This window comes from Pseudophryne corroboree, chromosome 7 (genome assembly GCF_028390025.1).
Source record: "Pseudophryne corroboree isolate aPseCor3 chromosome 7, aPseCor3.hap2, whole genome shotgun sequence".
Classification (NCBI taxonomy): Eukaryota; Metazoa; Chordata; class Amphibia; order Anura; family Myobatrachidae; genus Pseudophryne; species Pseudophryne corroboree.
In genome coordinates, this window is record NC_086450.1 from 262,161,560 (window position 1) to 262,189,076 (window position 27,517).

Genomic DNA, 27,517 nt, shown 5'->3' on the forward strand with positions numbered 1-27,517 from the left:
CTTCTGATTGTCTGCATGTTTTATGATTGGCAGCCACTCTCACTGGTTTTGCCTATCACTGATATGGTCCTGGACCACATCGCGTGGCACCCCTGCTTGCCCCCCCTGAGGACCCAGCTTAGGAATCACTGTAACAGAATATAGCATGAAGTAGCTATAATTTCTCTGACGTCCTAGTGGATGCTGGTACTCCGTCAGGACCATGGGGATTAGCGGCTCCGCAGGAGACAGGGCACAAAAATAAAAGCTTTAGGACTAGGTGGTGTGCACTGGCTCCTCCCCCTATGACCCTCCTCCAAGCACCAGTTAGGTTTTTGTGCCCGTCCGAGCAGGGTGTAATCTTGGTGGCTCTCCTAAAGAGCTGCTTAGAAAAAGTTTTGTTAGGTTTTTTATTTTCAGTGAGTACTGCTGGCAACAGGCTCACTGCAACGAGGGACTTAGGGGAGAAGAAGTGAACTCACCTGCGTGCAGGATGGATTGGCTTCTTAGGCTACTGGACACCATTAGCTCCAGAGGGATCGAACACAGGCCCAGCCATGGAGTCCGGTCCCGGAGCCGCGCCGCCGACCCCCTTGCAGATGCCGAAAAGTGAAGAGGTCCAGAAACCGGCGGCAGAAGACTTTTCAGTCTTCATGAGGTAGCGCACAGCACTGCAGCTGTGCGCCATTGTTGTCAGCACACTTCACACCAGCGGTCACTGAGGGTGCAGGGCGCTGGGGGGGGGCGCCCTGGGCAGCAATGATACCTTGTTCTGGCTAAAAATACATCACATATAGCCCCTGGGGCTATATGGATGTATTTAACCCCTGCCAGGTCTCACAAACACCGGGAGAAGAGCCCGCCGAAATAGGGGGCGGGGCCTATCTCAGCACACAGCGCCATTTTCCTGCACAGCTCCGCTGCGAGGAAGGCTCCCAGGACTCTCCCCTTCACTGCACTACAGAAACAGGGTAAAAAAACAGAGAGGGGGGGCACTTTTTTGGCGATATTGTTATATTAAGCTGCTATAAAGGAAACAACACTTCTGTAGGGTTGTTCCTATATATTTATAGCGCTTGGGTGTGTGCTGGCAAACTCTCCCTCTGTCTCCCCAAAGGGTTAGTGGGGTCCTGTCTTCGATAAGAGCATTCCCTGTGTGTCTGCTGTGTGTCGGTACGTGTGTGTCGACATGTATGAGGACGATGTTGGTGTGGAGGCGGAGCAATTGCCGGTAATGGTGATGTCACCCCCTAGGGAGTCGACACCGGAATGGATGGCTTTGTTTATGGAATTACGTGATAATGTCAGCACGTTACAAAAATCAGTTGACGACATGAGACGGCCGGCAAACCAGTTAGTACCTGTCCAGGCGTCTCAGACACCGTCAGGGGCTGTAAAACGCCCTTTACCTCAGTCGGTCGACACAGACCCAGACACGGACACCGAATCTAGTGTCGACGGTGAAGAAACAAACGTATTTTCCAGTAGGGCCACACGTTATATGATCACGGCAATGAAGGAGGCTTTGCATATCTCTGATACTGCAAGTACCACAAAAAGGGGTATTATGTGGGGTCTGAAAAAACTACCTGTAGTTTTTCCTGAATCAGAGGAATTGAATGAAGTGTGTGATGAAGCGTGGGTTAACCCCGATAGAAAACTGCTAATTTCAAAGAAGTTATTGGCATTATATCCTTTCCCGCCAGAGGTTAGGGCGCGCTGGGAAACACCCCCTAGGGTGGATAAGGCACTCACACGCTTATCAAAACAAGTGGCGTTGCCGTCTCCTGAAACGGCCGCCCTCAAGGATCCAGCTGATAGGAGGCTGGAAACTACCCTGAAAAGTATATACACTCATACTGGTGTTATACTGCGACCAGCCATCGCCTCTGCATGGATGTGCAGTGCTGGGGTGGTTTGGTCGGATTCCCTGACTGAAAATATTGATACCCTGGATAGGAACAGTATTTTATTGACTATAGAGCAATTAAAGGATGCTTTTCTTTATATGCGAGATGCTCAGAGGGATATTTGCACTCTGGCATCGAGAGTAAGTGCGATGTCCATATCTGCCAGAAGAAGTTTATGGACGCGACAGTGGTCAGGTGATGCGGATTTCAAACGGCATATGGAAGTATTGCCGTATAAAGGGGAGGAATTATTTGGGGTCGGTCTATCGGATTTGGTGGCCACGGCAACAGCCGGGAAATCCACCTTTTTACCTCAGGTCCCCTCCCAACAGAAAAAGACACCGTCTTTTCAGCCGCAGTCCTTTCGTTCCTATAAGAACAAGCGGGCAAAAGGACAGTCATATCTGCCCCGAGGCAAAGGAAAGGGTAAGAGAGTGCACCAAGCAGCTCCCTCCCAGGAGCAGAAGCCCTCCCCGGCTTCTGCAAAGCCCTCAGCATGACGTTGGGGCTTTACAAGCGGACTCAGGGGCGGTGGGGGGTCGACTCAAAAATTTCAGCGCACAGTGGGCTCACTCACAGGTGGACCCCTGGATCCTGCAGGTAGTATCTCAGGGTTACAGGTTGGAATTCGAGAAGTCTCCCCCTCGCCGGTTCCTAAAGTCTGCTCTGCCAACGTCTCCCTCAGACAGGGCGACGGTATTGGAAGCCATTCACAAGCTGTATTCTCAGCAGGTGATAGTCAAGGTACCCCTCCTACAACAGGGAAAGGGGTATTATTCCACACTATTTGTGGTACCGAAGCCGGACGGCTCGGTAAGACCTATTCTAAATCTGAAATCTTTGAACCTGTACATACAAAAATTCAAGTTCAAGATGGAGTCACTCAGAGCAGTGATAGCGAATCTGGAAGAAGGGGACTTTATGGTGTCCCTGGACATCAAGGATGCTTACCTGCATGTCCCAATTTGCCCTTCACATCAAGGGTACCTCAGGTTCGTGGTGCAAAACTGTCATTATCAGTTTCAGACGCTGCCGTTTGGATTGTCCACGGCACCTCGGGTCTTTACCAAGGTAATGGCCGAAATGATGTTTCTTCTGCGAAGAAAAGTCGTATTAATTATCCCTTACTTGGACGATCTCCTGATAAGGGCAAGGTCCAGAGAACAGCTGGGGGACGTAGTAGCACTAACCCAAGTAGTGCTGCAACAGCACGGGTGGATTCTGAATTTTCCAAAATCTCAATTGACCCCGACGACACGTCTGCTGTTCCTGGGAATGATTCTGGACACGGTTCAGAAAAAGGTGTTTCTTCCGGAGGAGAAAGCCAGGGAGTTATCCGAACTTGTCAGGAACCTCCTAAAACCAGGAAAAGTGTCTGTGCATCAATGCACAAGAGTCCTGGGAAAAATGGTGGCTTCTTACGAAGCGATTTCCATTCGGCAGATTCCACGCACGAACTTTTCAGTGGGATCTGCTGGACAAATGGTCCGGATCGCATCTGCAGATGCATCAGCGGATAACTTTGTCTCCACGGACAAGGGTGTCTCTTCTGTGGTGGTTGCAGAGTGCTCATCTGTTAGAGGGCCGCAGATTCGGCATACAGGACTGGGTCCTGGTGACCACGGATGCCAGTCTGAGAGGCTGGGGAGCGGTCACACAGGGAAGAAACTTCCAGGGAGTGTGGTCAAGCCTGGAGATGTCTCTTCACATAAATATACTGGAGCTAAGAGCGATTTACAATGCTCTAAGCCTGGCAAAACCCCTGCTTCAGGGTCAGCCGGTGTTGATCCAGTCGGACAACATCACGGCAGTCGCCCACGTAAACAGACAGGGCGGCACAAGAAGCAGGAGGGCAATGGCAGAAGCTGCAAGGATTCTTCGCTGGGCGGAAGATCATGTGATAGCACTGTCAGCAGTGTTCATTCCGGGAGTGGACAACTGGGAAGCGGACTTCCTCAGCAGACACGATCTACACCCGGGAGAGTGGGGACTTCATCCAGAAGCCTTCCACATGATTGTGAACCGTTGGGAAAAACCAAAGGTGGATATGATGGCGTCCCGCCTCAACAAAAAACTGGACAGGTATTGCGCCAGGTCAAGAGACCCTCAGGCAATAGCTGTGGACGCTCTGGTAACACCGTGGGTGTTCCAGTCAGTGTATGTGTTTCCTCCTCTGCCTCTCATACCAAAAGTACTGAGAATTATACGGCAAAGGGGAGTAAGAACGATACTCGTGGCTCCGGATTGGCCAAGAAGAACTTGGTACCCGGAACTTCAGGAGATGCTCACGGAAGATCCGTGGCCTCTACCTCTAAGACGGGACCTGCTTCAGCAGGGACCGTGTCTATTCCAAGACTTACCGCGGCTGCGTTTGACGGCATGGCGGTTGAACGCCGAATTCTAAGGGAAAAAGGCATTCCGGAAGAGGTCATCCCTACCCTGGTAAAAGCCAGGAAGGAGGTGACTGCACAACATTATCACCGCATTTGGAGAAAATATGTTGCGTGGTGTGAGGCCAGGAAGGCCCCGACGGAGGAATTTCAACTGGGTCGATTCCTACATTTCCTGCAAACAGGATTGTCTATGGGCCTCAAATTAGGTTCCATTAAGGTTCAAATTTCGGCCCTGTCGATTTTCTTCCAGAAAGAATTGGCTTCAGTTCCTGAAGTCCAGACTTTTGTAAAAGGAGTACTACATATACAGCCCCCGGTTGTGCCCCCAGTGGCTCCGTGGGATCTTAATGTAGTTTTGGATTTTCTCAAATCCCATTGGTTTGAGCCACTCAAATCGGTGGATTTGAAATATCTTACATGGAAAGTAACCATGCTACTGGCCCTGGCTTCAGCCAGGAGAGTGTCAGAATTGGCGGCTTTATCGTATAAAAGCCCATATCTGATTTTCCATTCGGACAGGGCAGAACTGCGGACGCGTCCTCAGTTTCTGCCTAAGGTGGTTTCAGCGTTTCACCTGAACCAGCCTATTGTGGTGCCTGCGGCTACTAGCGATTTGGAGGATTCCAAGTTGCTGGTCGTTGTCAGGGCATTGAAAATATATATTTCAAGGACGGCTGGAGTCAGATAATCTGACTCGCTGTTTATACTGTATGCACCCAACAAGCTGGGTGCTCCTGCTTCTAAGCAGACGATTGCTCGTTGGATTTGTAGCACAATTCAACTTGCACATTCTGTGGCAGGCCTGCCACAGCCTAAATCTATCAAGGCCCATTCCACAAGGAAGGTGGGCTCATCTTGGGCGGCTGCCCGAGGGGTCTCGGCATTACAACTCTGCCGAGCAGCTACGTGGTCGGGGGAGAACACGTTTGTAAAATTCTACAAATTTGATACCCTGGCTAAAGAGGACCTGGAGTTCTCTCATTCGGTGCTGCAGAGTCATCCGCACTCTCCCGCCCGTTTGGGAGCTTTGGTATAATCCCCATGGTCCTGACGGAGTCCCAGCATCCACTAGGACGTCAGAGAAAATAAGATTTTACTTACCGATAAATCTATTTCTCGTAGTCCGTAGTGGATGCTGGGCGCCCACCAAGTGCGGATTGTCTGCAATACTTGTACATAGTTATTGTTACAAAAAAATCGGGTTGTTATTGTTGTGAGCCGTCTGTTCAGAGGCTCCTACGTTTGTCATACTGTTAACTGGGTTCAGATCACAAGTTGTACGGTGTGATTGGTGTGGCTGGTATGAGTCTTACCCGGGATTCAAAATCCTTCCTTATTGTGTACGCTCGTCCGGGCACAGTATCCTAACTGAGGCTTGGAGGAGGGTCATAGGGGGAGGAGCCAGTGCACACCACCTAGTCCTAAAGCTTTTATTTTTGTGCCCTGTCTCCTGCGGAGCCGCTAATCCCCATGGTCCTGACGGAGTCCCAGCATCCACTACGGACTACGAGAAATAGATTTATCGGTAAGTAAAATCTTATTTTCTTTACAATTTATTTAGTGAGTGTGCAGAGGATTAAATGTCACCCCAGTTTTAATTTCTTTACTGCTTCTGCTACAACACAATACTTTCTTTACTTTATATCCAGCTAATATAACATGCTCTGCCTTTTGTTGGTGTAACGCCATGTACATTATATTTTCAAGTATTAACCACACCTACTTTGATATTGGCTCCGCCTACAGTTGATTTGGTGCCGCCCACATGAGGCCACTTTTAGAAATTTTTCCAGGGCCACTTTTGTTTCCCAATCCGCCTCTGGCTGTGAATACTTATGTACATGTGATTTCTTAGTTTTTTATTTTTAATAAATTTGCAAAAATATCAAAACTTTTTTCATGTTCTTATTATGGGTTATTGTGTGTAGAATTTTGAGGGAAAATATGAATTTATTCCATTGTGGAATAAGACTGTAACATAACAAAATGTGGTAAATTTGAAGCGCTGTGAATACTTTCCAGATGCACTGATGTTGTGTTTTTTTTTTTTTTTTTTTGTACCACAGCCTCCTCTCCCACAAAATACTAAATTATTTGAATGTTTTTCAATGATGTATTGACTAAGTTTTCCTTTTTTTTTTTTTTTAATCCACTTACAGATCTCTGGCTGTTGGTATTAAGTCTGGTTACAAGTTTTTCTCTTTGTCGTCTGTGGACAAGCTTGAGCAGATATATGAATGCAGTAAGTTTTATTTTATTATATAAATTCTAGAGGAAGGGCTTCATGTATATTGTAAAGACAGCTTGGGTATTATTTTTATTGTATATATGGAGGCTCTATGTGTAAGTGAGGAGTGCAAAGGGCTTTAAAGTGTTAAAGAGCCCTGCTCTAACCGGACTCTGGTGAATAAGCTCAGCCGTTGTATAGCTTTTAAAATCATGCACCATTGTAATGAGAAAAAATTTCCTTTTCTTCTATATGCTTGCCCTACAGCTGACACAGAAGATGTCTGTATTGTGGAACGGCTCTTCTCCAGTAGTCTGGTGGCTATTGTCAGTCTCAAAGCACCCCGCAAGCTTAAGGTTTGCCATTTTAAAAAAGGAACCGAGATCTGCAACTACAGCTACTCTAACACAATTTTGGCTGTGAAACTAAACAGACAGGTGAGTTGTTCTAGGGTGTTGAGTGAGGATTTTATTCTACATAAGCTGTAAATTCGATTTACTGAACATTTTAAGAAACACATGTTGTGTTTTGGCTTTGAACAGTCCCAGAATAGTAATTTTTGTGTTTTTTTAAAATGCTATTTCTATGGACTGCCTGATTAAGAGCAATGATGAAAATATTGAGTTTGATATTCAAAATCACTGTTACATACAAATGTGTTCTTTTTTTACTGTTGCTTCAGTCGCACTAAATAGCCATGTTCCATGCGATTAGGCCGCGTCAAGTGCCTTTCTCACTCCAAATATGCATTTTATTCACATAAATAAAACAACTAGGAGTGCCAAAACGATATTGATAGCTTTCACTGCAAATTGATGTGCTATAGTTATACATCTGTGTATTACTGAGGGAGGGAATTCAGTTGTTTGAAAAGTCGGTTGGGTGTCTGTTTTTTCCTGTCTATAAGGCTAAGGCCGCACATAGCGGTCCAAGCGGGTCCCACTAAATGGGACCTGCTTGGCTGGGGGGGTGGTTCTGTGTTCACACGGATCCTGTTCAGCGGGATGCCGCAGAACAGGATCCGGCCAGTGACGCACGGGATTTCAATGTAACACAGCCGCACTGTGTGAACACTTACATTGAAATGTATGTGTTCACATTGAAATCCCGTTGTCCTGCCGTCCTGCCCAAACGCAGCATGCTGTGGTATGACAAGGCGGCGGCTGGACTGCCGCACATGTGTACTCTCCCATGTGCTCTCTCCTTCCGGCCAAGTGGGTCCTGCTAAACTGGACACGCTTGGTCGCTATGTGTAGCTATAGCCTTAGATAGGAAAAAACAGACGTCCAACTGACTTTTCAAACAATTGAATACACTTCTTTAAAAGTGGCTCCAAAGCCAGTGGCTGCAGCTTTTTCTCACGCTGAATTCTATTGTGCTTCATCTACAACTTTGTACGTCTGTAAAACCGAACTTTTGCAATTAATATTGCAGCCTAGCACCTCTGGTACTCTGTAAGTGGATTTTCTCTTACGTCCTAGAGGATGCTGGGGACTCCGTAAGGACCATGGGGTATAGACGGGCTCCGCAGGAGACATGGGCACTATAAAGAACTTTAGAATGGGTGTGCACTGGTTCCTCCCTCTATGCCCCTCCTGCAGACCTCAGTTAGATCCTGTGCCCAGAGGAGATTGGGTGCACTACAGGGGAGCTCTCCTGAGTTTCTCTGATTTAAAAGAATTTTGTTAGTTTTTTTATTTTCAGGGAGCCCTGCTGGCAACAGGCTCCCTGCATCGTGGGTCTGAGGGGAGAGAAGCAGACCTACTTAAGTGTTAGGCTCTGCTTCTTAGGCTACTGGACACCATTAGCTCCAGAGGGATCGGAACGCAGTTCTCACCCTCGCCTTTCGTCCCAAAGCCGCGCCGCCGTCCTCCTTGCAGAGCCGGAATATAGAAGCCGGGTGAGTATTAGAAGAAAGAAGACATCACAGGCGGCAGAAGACTTCTGATCTTCACTGAGGAAACGGGCAGCGGTAACGCTGCGCACCATTGCTCCCACACACAACACACACTGAGGCACGGATGGGTGCAGGGCGCAGGGGGGGCACCCTGGGCAGCAATATATAACCTCTAGGCTGGCATTTTAGTATATATGGGCTGCGGAGACAATATATATTTACAAATCCCCCGCCAGTATTGTATTTTTGAGCGGGACCGAAGCCCGCCGCTGAGGGGGCGGAGCTTGATTCCACAGCACTGACCAGTGCCATTTTCTCCACAGCACACTGCAGAGAACCTGGCTCCCCGGACTCTCCCCTGCTGAACATGGTGACAGAGGGCTTATAAAGAGGGGGGCACTTAATTTGGCAGTGAAGGTATATGAATAATATTAAAGCGCTGTGTGTCTGGGAAATTGTTTTCCAGGGTCATTGGCGCTGGGTGTGTGCTGGCATACTCTGTCTCTCCAAAGGGCCTTATTGGGGGACTGTCTCCAGATTGGATATTTCCCTGAGTGTGTGGGGGTGTCGGTACGCGCGTGTCGGCATATCTAAAGCGGAAGGCTCTTCTAGGGAGGAGGTGGAGTAAATGAGTGTGGTGTCTCCGTCTGCAACGCCGACACCTGATTGGTTGGATATGTGGAATGTTTTAAATGCAAATGTGAATTTATTACATAAAAGGTTGGACAAAGCAGAGTCCAGGGAAAATGCAGGGAGGCCATCCTTGCCTTTTACTATGTCACAGGGCCCTTCTGGGTCTCAGAAGCGCCCACTATCCCAAATAGCAGACACTGATACCGACACGGATTCTGACTCCAGTGTCGACTACGATGATGCGAGGTTGCAGCCATAGTTGGTAAAAAGTATTCATTATATGAATATGGCAATAAAAGATGTGTTGCATATCACGGATGACCCCTCTGTACCTGACACGAGGGTCCACATGTTTAAAGAAAAGAAACCGGAGGTTACTTTCCCCCCTTCCCATGAGTTAAATGAGTTGTTTGAAAGGGCTTGGGAAACTCCAGACAAGAAACTGCAGATTCCCAAAAGGATTCTTATGGCGTATCCTTTCCTGGCTAAGGACAGGTTACGGTGGGAATCCTCCCCCAGGGTGGACAAGGCGTTGACGCGCTTATCCAAAAAGGTGGCGCTGCCGTCGCAAGATACCGCAGCCCTCAAGGATCCTGCTGATCGCAGGCAGTAGACTACCTTGAAGTCAATTTATACACATACTGCTACCTTGCTCAGACTGGCGATAGCGTCGGCTTGGGTTTGTAGCCCTGTAGCAGCGTGGACGGATACCTTGTCTGCTGACATTGATACCCTGGATAAAGATACCATTTTACTGACCTTGGGTCATATAAAGGATGCTGTCCTATATATGAGAGATGCTCAGAGAGACGTTGGCCTACTGGGTTCCAGAGCCAACGCCATGGCGATTTCTGCTAGGCGAGCCCTGTTGACCCGCCAATGGACGGGTGATGCCGACTCAGAGGCATATGGAGGTTTTGCCTTACAAGGGTGAGGACTTATTTGGGGAAGGTCTCACGGACCTGGTTTCCACAGCTACCGCAGGTAAATCCGCCTTTTTACCTTATGTTTCCTCACAGCCAAAGAAAACGCCACATTATCAGATGCACTCCTTTCGGTCGCATAAATCCAAAAGAGGACTGGGATCTTCCTTTCTCGCCAGAGGTAAGGGCAGAGGGAAAAAGCTGCCAGCTACAGCTAGTTCCCAGGAGCAGAAGTCCTCCCCGGCCTCTACTAAATCCACCGCATGACGCTGGGGCTCCGCTGAGGGAGTCCGCCCCAGTGGGGGCACGTCTTCGACTTTTCAGCCACGTCTGGGTTCAATCACAGGTGGATCCCTGGGCAATAGAAATTGTTTCCCAGGGTTACAAGCTGGAATTCGAAGATGTTTCTCCTCGCCGGTTTTTCAAATCGGCCCTACCAGCTTCTTCCCCAGAGAGGGAGGTAGTTTTAAGTGCAATTCAAAAACTGTGTCTTCAACGAGTGGTGGTCAAAGTTCCCCTGCTTCAACAGGGGACGAGGTATTACTCAACCCTGTTTGTGGTCCCGAAACCGGACGGTTCGGTCAGACCCATTCTGAATTTAAAATCCTTAAACCTATTCTTGAACAGGTTCAAATTCAAGATGGAATCGCTCAGAGCGGTCATCGCCAGCCTGGAAGGGAGGGATTATATGGTGTCTCTGGACATAAAGGATGCATACATTCATGTCCCCATATATCCTCCTCATCAGGCGTTCCTGAGGTTTGCTGTACAGGATTGTCTACCAATTTCAGACGTTGCCGTTTGGACTTTCCACGGCCCCGAGGATTTTCACCAAGGTAATGGCTGAAATTATGGTGCTCCTGCGCAAGCCGGTAGTCACAATTATCCCGTACTTGGACGATTTCCCGATAAAGGCGAGATCGAGAGAACAGTTGCTGAACAACGTGTCACTCTCCCTGAGGGTGTTGCAGCAGCACGGCTGGATTCTCAATCTACCAAAGTCACAGTTGGTTCCAACAACCCGATTGCCTTTCTTAGGCATGATTCTGGACACGGAACAAAAAAGGTTTTTTCTCCCGATGGAAAAGGCCCAGGAACTCCAGAGCTTGGGCAGCGACCTGTCGAAGTCGAAAAGGGTGTCGGTCCATCAATGCACTCGAGTTCTGGGAAAGATGGTGGCGTCTTACGAGGCCATTCCCTTCGGCAGGTTCCATGCGAGGACTTTTCAGTGGGACCTTCTGGACAAGTTGTCCGGGTCCCATCTACATATTCATTAGAAGATCAGCCTGTCCCCCAGGGCCAGGGTATCTCTCTTGTGGTGGCTGCAGAGTAATCACCTTCTAGAGGGTCGCAGGTTCGGCATTCAAGACTGGGTTTTGGTGACCACGGACGCGAGCCTCCGAGGATGGGGAGCAGTCACACTGGGAAGAAACTTCCAGGGACTGTGGTCAAGCCAGGAGGCTTGTCTACACATGAACGTACTGGAATTGAGGGCCATATACAACGGCCTCCGTCAAGCGGAGAATCTTCTTCGCAACCTACCGGTTCTGATTCAATCAGACAACGTCACAACCGTGGCTCATGTAAACCGCCAAGGTGGGACAAGGAGCAGAGTGGCAATGGCGGAAGCCACCAGGATTTTGCGCTGGGCGGAAAACCACGTAAGCGCTCTGTCAGCGGTATTCATTCCGGGAGTGGACAACTGGGAAGCAGACTTCCTCAGCAGACACGATCTCCATGCAGGAGAGTGGGGTCTTCATCAAGAAGTCTTTGCAGAAATAGCAAGTCTTTGGGGACTTCCTCAAATAGACATGATGGTGTCACATCTCAACAACAAGCTTCCGAGGTATTGTGCCAGGTCAAGGGACTCTCAGGCAGTAGCAGTGGACGCCCTGGTGACACTGTGGGTGTTTCAGTCAGTCTATGTGTTCCCTCCTCTTCCTCTCATCTCAAAAATATTGAGAATCATAAGACTAAAAGGAGTACAGACAATTCTCATTGTTCCAGATTGGCCTCGAAGGGCCTTGTATCCGGATCTGCAGGAAATGCTCACAGAAGATCCGTGGCCGCTTCCTCTCAGAGAGGACCTGTTGCAACAGGGGCCCTGTCTGTTCCAAGACTTACCGCGGCTGCGTTTTGACGTTGACGGCATGGCGGTTGAACGCCAGATCCTAGCTGGGAAGGGCATTCCGGACGAGGTCATCCCTACTCTGAACGCTAGGAAGGAGGTGACAGCGAAACATTATCACCGTATCTGGAGGAAGTATGTCTCTTGGTGTGAAACCAAGAATGCTCCTCCGGAAGATTTCCATCTGGGCCGTTTTCTCCACTTCCTACAGACTGGGGTGAATATGGGCCTAAAATTAGGCTCCATTAAGGTTCAGATTTCGGCCCTATCCATTTTCTTTCAGAAGGCATTTGCTTTTCTCCCAAAAGTCCAGATTTTTGTGAAGGGAGTGCTGCATATCCAGCCTCCTTTTGTGCCTCCAGTGGCACCCACTTAACGTGGTGTTACGATTCCTTCAGTCTCCCTGGTTTGAGCCTCTTCAATCCGTGGAATTAAAGTATCTCACTTGGAAGGTGGTCATGTTGTTGGCCTTGGCATCGGCAAGGCGAGTGCCTGAGTTGGCGGCTTTGTCTCACAAAAGCCCCTATCTGATTTTCCATGTGGATAGAGCTGAGTTGCGGACTCGTCCTCAATTTTTGCCTAAGGTGGTTTCCTCTTTTCATATGAACCAACCTATTGTGGTGCCTGTGGCTACGCGGGACTTGGAGCATTCCGAGTCCCTTGATGTGGTCAGTGCGTTGAAAATTTATGTAGCCAGAACGTCTCGGGTTAGGAAAACAGAGGCACTGTTTGTCCTGTATGCAGCCAACCAGGTTGGCGCTCCTGCTTCTAAGCAGACTATTGCTCGCTGGATCTGTAACACGATTCAGCAGGCTCATTCTACGGCTGGATTGCCGTTACCAAATTCGGTAAAGGCCCATTCCACTAGGAAGGTGGGCTCTTCTTGGGCGGCTGCCCGAGGCGTCTCTGCATTACAACTTTGCCGAGCGGCAACTTGGTCGGGTTCACCTTTGCTAAATTCTACAAGTTTGATACCCTGGCTGATGAGGACCTCATGTTTGCTCAATCGGTGCTGCAGAGTCATCCGCACTCTCCCGCCCGTTTTGGAGCTTTGGTATAATCCCCATGGTCCTTACGGAGTCCCCAGCATCCTCTAGGACGTAAGAGAAAATAAGATTTTAAACCTACCGGTAAATCTTTTTCTCCTAGTCCGCAGAGGATGCTGGGTGCCCGTCCCAGTGCGGACAACATTCTGCAAGACTTGTATATAGTTATTGCTTGCATAAGGGTTATGTTACAGTTTTGATCGGTCTTTGACTGATGCTGTTTATTTCATACTGTTGACTGGTTCATATATTCCAGGTTATACGGTGTGGATGGTGTGGGCTGGTATGAATCTTACCCTTAAGGCCCATATAGACGGGCCGATGCAGGAGAGATGTGTGCTGAGCGAACCGCTCAGCACACATCTCTCCCGTCGCTCTGCACAGCGCGATCTGTGCTGAGCGTGCGGGGGGAGACGGGGGGGCCGCTCACTTCACCCAGAGGGTGAAGTGAGCGACCCGCTAGATTTGCCTGCATGCAGGCCAATCTAGCAGCAGCGATAGCGATGTGCGGGGCCGCGCATCGCTATCGCTGAGGGGGCTACACACGGAGCGATCATGCTGATATTCTAAGCAATCTAGTCAGATTGCTTAGAATATCGCTCCGTGAGTACCCCCCTTTAGATTAACAAAATCCTTTCCTCGTACTGTCCGTCTCCTCTGGGCACAGTTTCTCTAACTGAGGTCTGGAGGAGGGGCATAGAGGGAGGAGCCAGTGCACACCCATTCTAAAGTTCTTTTCTCTGACGTCCTAGTGGATGCTGGGAACTCCGAAAGGACCATGGGGAATAGCGGCTCCGCAGGAGACTGGGCACAACTAAAGAAAGCTTTTAGGTCACCTGGTGTGCACTGGCTCCTCCCACTATGACCCTCCTCCAAGCCTCAGTTAGATTTTGTGCCCGGCCGAGGTTGGATGCACACTAGGGGCTCTCCTGAGCTTCTAGAAAGAAAGTATATAATTAGGTTTTTTATTTTACAGTGAGACCTGCTCCAACAGGCTCACTGCAGCGAGGGACTAAGGGGAGAAGAAGCGAACCTACCTGCTTGCAGCTAGCTTGGGCTTCTTAGGCTACTGGACACCATTAGCTCCAGAGGGATCGACCGCAGGACCCGTCCTTGGTGTTCGTTCCCGGAGCCGCGCCGCCGTCCCCCTTACAGAGCCAGAAGCATGAAGATGGTCCGGAAAATCGGCGGCAGAAGACTTCAGTCTTCACCAAGGTAGCGCACAGCACTGCAGCTGTGCGCCATTGCTCCTCATACACACTTCACACTCCGGTCACTGAGGGTGCAGGGCGCTGGGGGGGGGCGCCCTGAGCAGCAATAAAAACACCTTGGCTGGCAAAATAATCACAATATATAGCCCCAGAGGCTATATATGTGATAATTACACCTGCCAGAATCCGTAAAAAAGCGGGAGAAAAGTCCGCGAAAAAGGGGCGGAGCTATCTCCCTCGGCACACTTGCGCCATTTTCTCTTCACAGTGTAGCTGGAAGAGTGCTCCCCAGGCTCTCCCCTGTAGTTTTCAGGCTCAAAGGGTTAAAAAGAGAGGGGGGGCACTAAATTTAGGCGCAATATTGTTTATACAAGCAGCTATTGGGGAAAATTCACTCAGTGATAGTGTTTATCCCTACATTATATAGCGCTCTGGTGTGTGCTGGCATACTCTCTCTCTGTCTCCCCAAAGGGCTGTGTGGGGTCCTGTCCTCAGTCAGAGCATTCCCTGTGTGTGTGTGCGGTGTGTCGGTACGGCTGTGTCGACATGTTTAATGAGGAGGCTTATGTGGAGGCGGAGCAGATGGCGATAAATGGGATGTCGCCCCCTGTGGGCCGACACCAGAGTGGATGGATAGGTGGAAGGTATTAACCGACAGTGTCAACTCCTTACATAAAAGGCTGGATGACGTAACAGCTATGGGACAGCCGGCTTCTCAGCCCGCGCCTGCCCAGGCGTCTCAAAGGCCATCAGGGGCTCAAAAACGCCCGCTCCCTCAGATGGCAGACACAGATGTCGACACGGAGTCTGACTCCAGTGTCGACGAGGTTGAGACATATACACAATCCACTAGGAACATCCGTTACATGATCCCGGCAATAAAAAATGTGTTACACATTTCTGACATTAACCCAAGTACCACTAAAAAAGGGTTTTATGTTTGGGGAGAAAAAGCAGGCAGTGTTTTGTTCCCCCATCAAATGAGTGAATGAAGTGTGAAAAAGCGTGGGTTCCCCCGATAAGAAACTGGTAATTTCTAAAAAGTTACTGATGGCGTACCCTTTCCCGCCAGAGGATAAGTTACGCTGGGAGATATCCCCTAGGGTGGATAAGGCGCTCACACGTTTGTCAAAAAAAAAAAAAAGGTGGCACTGCCGTCTTAGGATACGGCCACTTTGAAGGTACCTGCTGATAAAAAGCAGGAGGCTATCCTGAAGTCTGTATTTACACACTCAGGTACTAGACTGAGACCTGCAGATAGTGCTGCTGCAGCGTGGTCTGTAACCCTGTCAAACAGGGATACTATTTTGCGAACATAAGACGTCGTCTTATATATGAGGGATGCACAGGGGGATATTTTGCCGGCTGGCATCCTGAATTAATGCAATGTCCATTCTGTCAGGAGGGTATTAGAGACCCGACACTGGACAGGTGATGCTGACTTTAAAAGGCACATAGAGCCTTATAAGGGTGAGGAATTGTTTGGGGATGGTCTCTGGGACCTCGTATCCACAGCAACAGCTGGGAAGAAATTTTTTTTACCTCAGGTTTCCTCACAGCCTAAGAAAGCACTGTATTATCAGGTACAGTCCTTTCGGCTTCAGAAATGCAAGCGTGTAAAACGAGGGAAGGGGGAAAAAGCTGCACCAGTCAGCCAGTTCCCAGAATCAAAATTCTTCCCCCACTTCCTCTGAGTCCACCGCATGACGGGGGGGCTCCACAGGCGTAGCCAGGTACGGTGGGGGGCCGCCTCAAAAATTTCAGCGATCAGTGGGCTCGCTCACAGGTGGATCCCTAGATCCTTCAAGTAGTATCTCAGGGGTACAAGCTGGAATTCGAGGCGTCTCCCCCCCGCCGTTTCCTCAAATCTGCCTTGCCGACAACTCCCTCAGGCAGGGAGACTGTGCTAGAGGCAATTCACAAGCTGTATTCCCAGCAGGTGATAGTCAAGGTGCCCCTACTTCAACAAGGACGGGGTTACTATTCCACACTGTTTGTGGTACCAAAACCGGACGGTTCGGTGAGACCCATTTTATATTTGAAATCCTTGAACACATACATAAAAAAATTCAAGTTCAAGATGGAATCGCTCAGGGCGATTATTGCAAGCCTGGAGGAGGGGGATTACATGGTATCCCTGGACATCAAGGAGGCTTACCTACATGTCCCCATTTACCATCCTCACCAGGAGTACCTCCAGATTTGTGGTACAGGATTGCCATTACCAATTCCAAACACTGCCGTTTGGACTGTCCACGGCACCGAGGGTCTTTACCAAGGTAATGGCAGAAATGATTATACTCCTTCGAGAAAGGAAGTTTTAATTATCCCGTACTTGGACGATCTCCTTATAAAGGCGAGGTCCAAGGAGCAGTTGTTGGTCGGAGTAGCACTATCTCGGGAAGTGCTACAACAGCACGGATGGATTCTATACATTCCAAAGTCACAGCTGGTTCCTACCACACGCCTACTGTTCCTGGGGATGGTTCTGGACACAGAACAGAAAAAAGTGTTTCTCCCGCAGGAGAAAGCCAAGGAGCTGTCATCTCTAGTCAGAAACCTCCTGAAACCAAAACAGGTATCGGTGCATCACTGCACACGAGTCCTGGGAAAAATGGTAGCTGCTTACGAAGCAAAATTCCATTCGGCAGGTTCCATGCAAGAACTTTTCAGTGGGACCTCTTGGACAAGAGGTCGGGATCGCATCTTCAGATGCATCGGCTGATAACCCTGTCTCCAAGGACCAGGATATCTCTACTGTGGTGGCTGCAGAGTGCTCATCTTCAAGAGGGCCGCAGATTCGGCATACAGGACTGGGTCCTTGTAACCACGGATGCCAGCCTTCGATTCTGGGGGGCAGTCACACAGGGAAGAAATTTCCAAGGACTTTGGTCAAGTCAGGAGTCGTCCCTACACATAAATATTCTGGAACTGAGGGTCATTTACAATGCCCCAAGTCTGGCAAGGCCTCTGCTTCAAAACCAGCCGGTACTGATCCAATCAGACAACATCACGGCAGTCGCCCATGTAAACCGACAGGGCGGCACAAGAAGCAGGATGGCGATGGCAGAAGCCACAAGGATTCTCAGATGGGCGGAAAATCACGTCTTAGCACTGTCTGCAGTGTTCATTCCGGGAGTGGACAACTGGGAAGCAGACTTCCTCAGCGGACACAACCTACACCCGGGAGAGTGGGGACTTCATCCAGAAGTATTCCAACTGTTGGTAAACCGTTGGGAAAGGCCACAGGTGGTCATGAAGGCGTCCCGCCTAAACAAAAAACTGGAGAGATATTGCGCCAGGTCAGGGGACCCTCAGGCGATAGCTGTGGACGCTCTAGTGACACCGTGGGTGTACCAGTCGGTTTATGTGTTCCCTCCTCTGCCTCTCATACCAAGGGTACTGAGAATAATAAGAAAACGAGGAGTAAGAACAATACTCGTGGTTCCGGATTGGCCAAGACGAGCGTGGTACCCGGAACTTCAAGAGATGATCTCAGAGGACCCATGGCCTCTGCCGCTCAGACAGGACCTGCTGCAGCAGGGGCCCTGTCTGTTCCAAGACTTACCGCGGCTGCGTTTGACGGCATGGCGGTTGAACGCCGGATCCTGAAGGAAAAGGGCATTCCGGAGGAAGTCATTCCTACGCTGATTAAAGCCAGGAAAGATGTAACTGCAAAGCATTGTCACCGCATATGGCGGATGTATGTTGCTTGGTGTGAGGCCAAAAAGGCCCCAACAGAGGAATTTCGACTGGGTCGATTTCTGCATTTCCTACAAGCAGGAGTGACTATGGGCCTGAAATTAGGCTCCATTAATGTACAGATCTCGGCTCTGTCGATTTTCTTCCAGAAAGAACTAGCTTCACTACCTGAAGTTCAGACGTTTGTTAAGGGAGTGCTGCATATTCAGCCCCCTTTTTGTGCCTCCAGTGGCACCTTGGGATCTCAACGTGGTGTTGAGTTTCTTAAAATCACATTGGTTTGAGCCACTTAAAACCGTGGATCTAAAATATCTCACGTGGAAAGTGGTCATGTTATTGGCCTTGGCTTCAGCCAGGCGTGTGTCAGAATTGGCGGCTTTGTCATGTAAAAGCCTTTATCTGATTTTCCATATGGATAGGGCAGAATTGAGGACTCGTCCCCAGTTTCTCCCTAAGGTGGTATCAGCTTTTCACTTGAACCAACCTATTGTGGTGCCTGCGGCTACTAGGGACTTGGAGGATTCCAAGTTGCTGGACGTAGTCAGGGCCTTGAAAATTTATGTTTCCAGGACGGCTAGAGTCAGGAAAACTGACTCGCTATTTATCCTGTATGCACCCAGCAAGCTGGGTGCTCCTGCTTCTAAGCAGACTATTGCTCGCTGGATTTGTAGCACAATTCAGCTGGCGCATTCTGCGGCTGGACTGCCGCATCCTAAATCAGTAAAAGCCCATTCCACAAGGAAAGTGGGCTCATCTTGGGCGGCTGCCCGAGGGGTCTCAACTTTACAACTTTGCCGAGCTGCTACTTGGTCAGGTGCAAACACGTTTGCAAAATTCTACAAATTTGATACCCTGGCTGAGGAGGACCTTGAGTTCTCTCATTCGGTGCTGCAGAGTCATCCGCACTCTCCCGCCCGTTTGGGAGCTTTGGTATAATCCCCATGGTCCTTTCGGAGTTCCCAGCATCCACTAGGACGTCAGAGAAAATAAGATTTTACTCACCGGTAAATCTATTTCTCTATCGTCCTAGTGGATGCTGGGGTTCCTGAAAGGACCATGGGGAATAGCGGCTCCGCAGGAGACAGGGCACAAAAAGTAAAGCTTTACGATCAGGTGGTGTGTACTGGCTCCTCCCCCTATGACCCTCCTCCAAGCCTCAGTTAGATTTTTGTGCCCGGCCGAGAAGGGTGCAATCTAGGTGGCTCTCCTAAAGAGCTGCTTAGAAAAGTTTAGCTTAGGTTTTTTATTTTACAGTGAGTCCTGCTGGCAACAGGATCACTGCAACGAGGGACTTAGGGGAGAAGAAGTGAACTCACCTGCGTGCAGGATGGATTGGCTTCTTGGCTACTGGACATTAGCTCCAGAGGGACGATCACAGGTACAGCCTGGATGGTCACCGGAGCCTCGCCGCCGGCCCCCTTGCAGATGCTGAAACGAGAAGAGGTCCAGAATCGGCGGCAGAAGACTCCTCAGTCTTCTTAAGGTAGCGCACAGCACTGCAGCTGTGCGCCATTTTCCTCTCAGCACACTTCACACGGCAGTCACTGAGGGTGCAGGGCGCTGGGAGGGGGGCGCCCTGGGAGGCAAATGAAAACCTTTTTTGGCTAAAAATACCTCACATATAGCCTCCGGGGGCTATATGGAGATATTTAACCCCTGCCAGAATCCACTAAAGAGCGGGAGACGAGCCCGCCGAAAAAGGGGCGGGGCCTATCTCCTCAGCACACAGCGCCATTTTCCTCACACAGCTCCGCTGGTCAGGAAGGCTCCCAGGCTCTCCCCTGCACTGCACTACAGAAACAGGGTAAAACAAGAGAGGGGGGGGCAAAATTGTGGCAAAACTATATTATTAAAGCAGCTATACAGGGAGCACTTATTATAAGGCTATCCCTGTCATATATAGCGCTTTTGGTGTGTGCTGGCAAACTCTCCCTCTGTCTCCCCAAAGGGCTAGTGGGGTCCTGTCTTCGTTAAGAGCATTCCCTGTGTGTCTGCTGTGTGTCGGTACGTGTGTGTCGACATGTATGAGGACGATATTGGTGTGGAGGCGGAGCAATTGCCAAATATGGGGATGTCACCTCCTAGGGGGTCGACACCAGAATGGATGCCTTTATTTATGGAATTACGGGATAGTGTCAACACGCTAAAGCAGTCGTTTGACGACATGAGACGGCCGGACAATCAATTAGTGCCTGTCCAGGCGCCTCAAACACCGTCAGGGGCTGTAAAACGCCCTTTGCCTCAGTCGGTCGACACAGACCCAGACACAGGCACTGATTCCAGTGGCGACGGTGACGAATCAACCGTCTTTTCTAGTAGGGCCACACGTTATATGATTTTGGCAATGAAGGAGGCGTTACATATTGCTGATACTACAGGTACCACAAAACAGGGTATCATGTGGGGTGTGAAAAAACTACCTATAGTTTTTCCTGAATCAGATGAATTAAATGATGTGTGTGATGAAGCGTGGGTTGCCCCCGATAAAAAAAATGCTAATTTCAAAGAAGTTATTGGCTTTATACCCTTTCCCGCCAGAGGTTAGGGCGCGCTGGGAAACACCTCCTAGGGTGGACAAGGCGCTCACACGCTTATCAAAACAAGTGGCGTTACCCTCTCCTGAGACGGCCGCACTTAAAGATCCAGCAGATAGGAGGATGGAAAATATCCAAAAAAGTATATACACACATACAGGTGTTATACTACGACCAGCTATAGCGACAGCCTGGATGTGCAGTGCTGGGGTAGCTTGGTCAGAGTCCCTGATTGAAAATATTGATACCCTGGATAGGGACAATGTTTTACTGTCTTTAGAGCAAATAAAGGATGCATTTCTTTATATGCGTGATGCACAGAGGGATATCTGCACACTGGCTTCACGGGTAAGTGCTATGTCCATTTCGGCCAGAAGAAGTTTATGGACGCGACAGTGGTCAGGCGATGCGGACTCACAACGGCATATGGAAGTTTTGCCGTATAAAGGGGAGGAGTTATTTGGTGTCGGTCTATCGGATTTGGTGGCCACGGCTACAGCCGGGAAATCCACCTTTTTACCTCAAGTCACTCCCCAACAGAAAAAGACACCGACTTTTCAACCGCAGCCCTTTCGTTCCTTTAAAAACAAGAGAGCAAAGGGATATTCATATCTGCCACGAGGCAGAGGAAGGGGGAAGAGACAGCAACTGGCAGCTCCTTCCCAGGAACAGAAGCCCTCCCCCGCTTCTACAAAAGCCTCAGCATGACGCTGGGGCTTCTCAAGCGGACTCGGGGGCGGTGGGGGGTCGTCTCAAGAATTTCAGCGCGCAGTGGGCTCACTCGCAGGTAGATCCCTGGATCCTGCAGATAATATCTCAGGGGTACAGGTTGGAACTAGAGACGGATCCACCTCGCCATTTCCTGAAGTCTGCTTTACCAACGTCCCCCTCCGACAGGGTGACGGTCTTGGAAGCCATTCACAAGCTGTACTCTCAGCAGGTGATAGTCAAGGTACCCCTTTTACAACAAGGAAAGGGGTATTATTCCACTCTATTTGTGGTACCGAAGCCGGATGGCTCGGTAAGACCTATTCTAAATCTGAAATCCTTGAACCTGTACATAAAGAAGTTCAAGTTCAAGATGGAGTCACTCAGAGCAGTGATAGCGAACCTGGAAGAAGGGGACTTTATGGTATCCTTGGACATCAAGGATGCGTATCTCCACGTTCCAATTTACCCCTCACACCAGGGGTACCTCAGGTTCGTCGTACAGAACTGTCACTATCAGTTTCAGACGCTGCCGTTCGGATTGTCCACGGCACCTCGGGTCTTTACCAAGGTAATGGCCGAGATGATGATTCTTCTTCGAAGAAAAGGCGTATTAATTATCCCATACTTGGACGATCTCCTAATAAGGGCAAGGTCCAGAGAACAGCTAGAGATGGGATTAGCACTGTCTCAAGAAGTGCTAAAACAGCACGGGTGGATTCTGAATATTCCAAAATCCCAGTTAATTCCGACAACACGTCTGCTGTTCCTAGGGATGATTCTGGACACGGTTCAGAAAAAGGTTTTTCTCCCGGAGGAAAAAGCCAAGGAGTTATCCGAGCTTGTCAGGAACCTCCTAAAACCAGGAAAGGTGTCTGTACATCAATGCACAAGAGTCCTGGGAAAAATGGTGGCTTCTTACGAAGCAATTCCATTCGGCAGATTCCACGCAAGAATTTTCCAGAGGGATCTGTTGGACAAATGGTCAGGGTCGCATCTTCAGATGCACCAGCGGATAACCCTCTCTCCAAGGACAAGGGTATCTCTTCTGTGGTGGTTGCAGAGTGCTCATCTATTGGAGGGCCGCAGATTCGGCATACAGGATTGGATCCTGGTGACCACGGACGCCAGCCTGAGAGGCTGGGGAGCAGTCACACAAGGAAGAAACTTCCAGGGCGTGTGGTCGAGCCTGGAAACGTCTCTTCACATAAACATTCTGGAACTAAGAGCAATCTACAATGCTCTAAGCCAGGCAGAACCTCTGCTTCAAGGAAAACCGGTGTTGATCCGGTCGGACAACATCACGGCAGTCGCCCATGTGAACAGACAGGGCGGCACAAGAAGCAGGAGTGCAATGGCAGAAGCTGCAAGGATTCTTCGCTGGGCAGAGAATCATGTGATAGCACTGTCAGCAGTGTTCATCCCGGGAGTGGACAACTGGGAAGCAGACTTCCTCAGCAGACACGACCTTCACCCGGGAGAGTGGGGACTTCATCCAGAAGTTTTCCACATGCTGGTAACCCGTTGGGAAAGACCAATGGTGGACATGATGGCGTCTCGCCTCAACAAAAAACTGGACAGGTATTGCGCCAGGTCAAGAGATCCGCAGGCAATAGCTGTGGACGCGCTGGTAACGCCTTGGGTGTACCAGTCGGTGTATGTGTTTCCTCCTCTGCCTCTCATACCAAAAGTATTGAGAATTATACGGCAAAGAGGCGTAAGAACGATACTAGTGGTTCCGGATTGGCCAAGAAGGACTTGGTACCCGGAACTTCAAGAGATGATCACGGAAGATCCGTGGCCTCTACCTCTGAGAAGGGACTTGCTTCAGCGGGGTCCCTGTCTGTTTCAAGACTTACCGCGGCTGCGTTTGACGGCATGGCGGTTGAACGCCGGATCCTAAAGGAAAAAGGCATGCCGGAAGAAGTCATTCCTACTTTGATTAAAGCAAGGAAGGAAGTAACCGCGCAACATTATCACCGCATTTGGCGAAAATATGTTGCGTGGTGCGAGGATCGGAGTGCTCCGACGGAGGAATTTCAACTGGGTCGATTCCTACATTTCCTGCAATCAGGATTGTCTATGGGTCTCAAATTGGGATCTATTAAGGTTCAAATTTCGGCCCTGTCGATTTTCTTCCAAAAAGAATTGGCTTCAGTTCCTGAAGTCCAGACTTTTGTTAAGGGAGTGCTGCATATACAGCCCCCTGTGGTGCCTCCAGTGGCACCGTGGGATCTCAATGTTGTTTTGGACTTTCTCAAATCTCATTGGTTTGAACCACTAAAAACTGTGGATTTGAAATATCTCACATGAAAAGTGACCATGCTACTAGCCCTGGCTTCGGCCAGGAGAGTGTCAGAACTGGCAGCTTTATCTTACAAAAGCCCATATCTGATTTTCCATTCGGACAGGGCAGAACTGCGGACTCGTCCGCATTTTCTCCCTAAGGTGGTGTCAGCATTTCATCTGAACCAACCTATTGTAGTGCCTGCGGCTACAAGCGACTTGGAGGACTCCAAGTTGTTGGACGTTGTCAGAGCTTTAAAAATATACATTTCAAGGACAGCTGGAGTCAGGAAATCTGACTCGCTGTTTATACTATATGCTCCCAACAAGTTGGGCGCTCCTGCGTCTAAGCAGACTATTGCTCGCTGGATTTGTAGTACGATTCAGCTTGCACATTCTGTGGCAGGCCTGCCACAGCCAAAATCGGTAAAAGCCCACTCCACAAGGAAGGTGGGTTCTTCTTGGGCGGCTGCCCGAGGGGTCTCGGCATTACAACTCTGCCGAGCGGCTACGTGGTCGGGGGAGAACACGTTTGTAAAATTCTACAAATTTGATACCCTGGCTAAGGAGGACCTGGAGTTCTCTCATTCGGTGCTGCAGAGTCATCCGCACTCTCCCGCCCGTTTGGGAGCTTTGGTATAATCCCCATGGTCCTTTCAGGAACCCCAGCATCCACTAGGACGATAGAGAAAATAAGAATTTACTTACCGATAATTCTATTTCTCGGAGTCCGTAGTGGATGCTGGGCGCCCATCCCAAGTGCGGATTATCTGCATTACTTGTACATAGTTACAAAAATCGGGTTATTATTGTTGTGAGCCATCTTTTCAGAGGCTCCGCTGTTATCATACTGTTAACTGGGTTTAGATCACAGGTTGTACGGTGTGATTGGTGTGGCTGGTATGAGTCTTACCCGGGATTCATAAATCCTTCCTTATTGTGTACGCTCGTCCGGGCACAGTACCTAACTGAGGCTTGGAGGAGGGTCATAGGGGGAGGAGCCAGTACACACCACCTGATCGTAAAGCTTTACTTTTTGTGCCCTGTCTCCTGCGGAGCCGCTATTCCCCATGGTCCTTTCAGGAACCCCAGCATCCACTACGGACTCCGAGAAATAGAATTATCGGTAAGTAAATTCTTATTTTCTCGTAGTACGTAGTGGATGCTGGGCGCCCGTCCCAAGTGCGGATTGTCTGCAATACTTGTACATAGTTATTGTTAACTAAAGGGTTATTGTTGAGCCATCTGTTGAGAGGCTCAGTTGTTTTCATACTGTTAAACTGGGTATGGTATCACGAGTTATACGGTGTGATTGGTGTGGCTGGTATGAGTCTTACCCGGGATTCAAAATCCTTCCTTATTATGTCAGCTCGTCCGGGCACAGTGTCCTAACTGAGGCTTGGAGGAGGGTCATAGTGGGAGGAGCCAGTGCACACCAGGTGACCTAAAAGCTTTCTTTAGTTGTGCCCAGTCTCCTGCGGAGCCGCTATTCCCCATGGTCCTTTCGGAGTTCCCAGCATCCACTACGGACTACGAGAAATAGATTTACCGGTGAGTAAAATCTTATTTATAGTGCCCATGTCTCCTGCGGAGCCCGTCTATACCCCATGGTCCTTACGGAGTCCCCAGCATCCTCTATGGACTAGGAGAAAAAGATTTACCGGTAGGTTTAAAATCTTATTTTTCCTACATCTGCGATGCAACAAATATGCAAAATTGTAAGAAAAATATGATATACTACTTCTTTAGGAGCATCTCAGTTGCCTAGGCATCTTGTGCCATATGGGGTACGGACAACCAGTAAATAAGGATACATCTGCAGTTACGGTTGGTTACGTAGTAAGGTTGAAGAAATTAAAACAAATGGTGCCCATACACTCGTGAGAGATCTGGTACAACCCTTCAATTTTGACCGCATCGGTGTGATAAATCGCAAGATTGTATTCACATCAAATGTGTCCCCCGATGCGATACGCGGGTCGAATCTCACATCTCAAGATGATATGCGCTGCACTTAATATTTATCGGATCGCACGTGCGATCGCATGCTGTTTTTACCACATTCGTTTTATTGCAGTGCGATGTGCGAACTGTAAGGTATTTAGTGCACTTCCGGGACACTCCCCTCCGTCCTGTTTGCAAGGGGCTTGCGATAAATCGCATGATTTTATGCGCATCAAATGCACAAAACCCCCCACTTTGATGCGATTTTTCGTACAGGGAGCTTCAAGGGAGAGTGTAATAAGTGATACTAGTACTAATTACCCTATTAAGGGTAGTTAGTCAACGCCAGGCTTTTATCATAATTGCCTACAGGGGCGCTGTGTTGCTGGCTCCTTATACTCTGTGACTCTGAAGGTACTCTAGGGAAAACTGTGTCTGACATTTTCCTGTGTGTGTGTGTGTGTGTGTGTGTGTGTGTGTGTGTGTGTGTATATATCCACATTACCATGTCTAAGGACTCTGTGTCCTGTGCTGCAGAGTGTTTATCTTATCCTGAGGAGTCTATTCCATGTACTCAGGACTGCAATATGCTGTCTCAGCCTTCTGAATCCGAACCCCCATGGATTCTTTAAGGGGAATGATATCCCAGATTTCAAATAGGATGTCACATACTGAGAAAGAAATGCAATTTTTATGAAAATCTGTAGAGAGTTTGAAGTATTCAGCTCCCACTACTTTGTCTAAGAGCCCACCTACATACCTTCAAAAGCATACACTTGCCCAGATAATGCAAGCTGGCACTGATACTGACTGATACAGGGGACGGTGATGGGGATATGCAGGGGGGAGATGCATCCCTTGCTAAAGGGGTGCAGCTCATGATTGAAGGCATTAGGGATGTTTTGCATATTACTGAGAAGGTACCTGAGCTGGAAGAGGAATCTTTTTTTTTCTTTCTTCTTTTTTTTCTTTCTCCTCATACGTCCTAGAGGATGCTGGGGTCACATTAGAACCATGGGGTATAGATGGGATCCGCAGGAGACATGGTCACTTTAAGACTTTGAAAGGGTGTGTGTTGGGGGGTCGCCCTGGGCAGCATAAAATCCTCCATTTGACCTGGCAAGAGAGGACATTAGTGCCTAGGCACTGTCCAAACCCCCTCGGCGCCATTTCCTCTCACAAGGCTGCAGAGACGCTGGTCCTCCCTTCCACTGGTTGGGGGCGCAGTAGTTTTTGGTGCAATGTATTGGCAGAAAAGCGCTACAACTTCTGAGGCATTATTTAGTGTTTTCAGGGTTGTTGTTTGGCGCTGGGTTGTGAGCTGGCAAATCCTTTCTGTGTCCCTCTAACAGACTTTACTGTGGGTTATAAGCCCGGTGTGTCTGTGAGTGTTTGGTACACGCGTGTCGACATGTCTGAGGCTGAGTGCTCTTCCCAGGAGGAGACTGTATTGGGGACACAGATATATGTGGGTGAGACCCTGTCGGCACCGCCGACTCCTGACTGAGTGAATGTCTTGAATGCGAATAGGACTCGTATCAGTAAGGAGGATTTGTTATCGCAGCTCTAGGACCCTTCGGGGTCACAAAGACGTTCGTTTGCCCAGTTGGCTAACACTGATACCGACACGGACACTGATTCCAGTGTCGACTATAGTGATTCCAGATTAGATCTGAAATTGGCTAAGAGCATTCAGTACATGCTTGTGGCTATAAAAGATGTATGGCGTATCACTGAGGACCCTGTTTCTGATAAACGGGTCTGTATGTATAAAGAAAAGAAACCGGAGGTGACGTTCCTCCCTCTCATGAACTGAACGCTCTATTTGAAAAAGTCTGGGAAAACCCTGACAGAAAGTTTCAAATCCCTAAAAGGATTCTGGTGACTTATCCGTTTCCCTCTGAGGATAGGGAAAAGTGGGAGTCACCCCCCATTTTGGACAAGGCCCTGTCACGCTTGTCTAAAAAGGTGGCTCTCCCAGCACCGGGCCGGGCAC

At 49.2% G+C, this 27,517-nt stretch overlaps 1 protein-coding gene across 2 annotated transcripts in view; it reads left to right on the plus strand.

Annotated features, from left to right (window-relative positions):
* The window catches only part of WIPI2 (WD repeat domain, phosphoinositide interacting 2), a 797,269-nt gene that overhangs the window by 145,869 nt on the left and 623,883 nt on the right, over positions 1–27,517 (plus strand). Inside the window, exons 2-3 of one of the 2 annotated variants that reach the window (XM_063934120.1) lie at positions 6,442–6,524; positions 6,777–6,946. In XM_063934120.1, coding sequence (XP_063790190.1) covers positions 6,442–6,524; positions 6,777–6,946 — 253 coding nt within the window. The remainder of the gene's footprint in view (positions 1–6,441; positions 6,525–6,776; positions 6,947–27,517) is intronic. The other variant, XM_063934121.1, reaches the window with a different exon arrangement.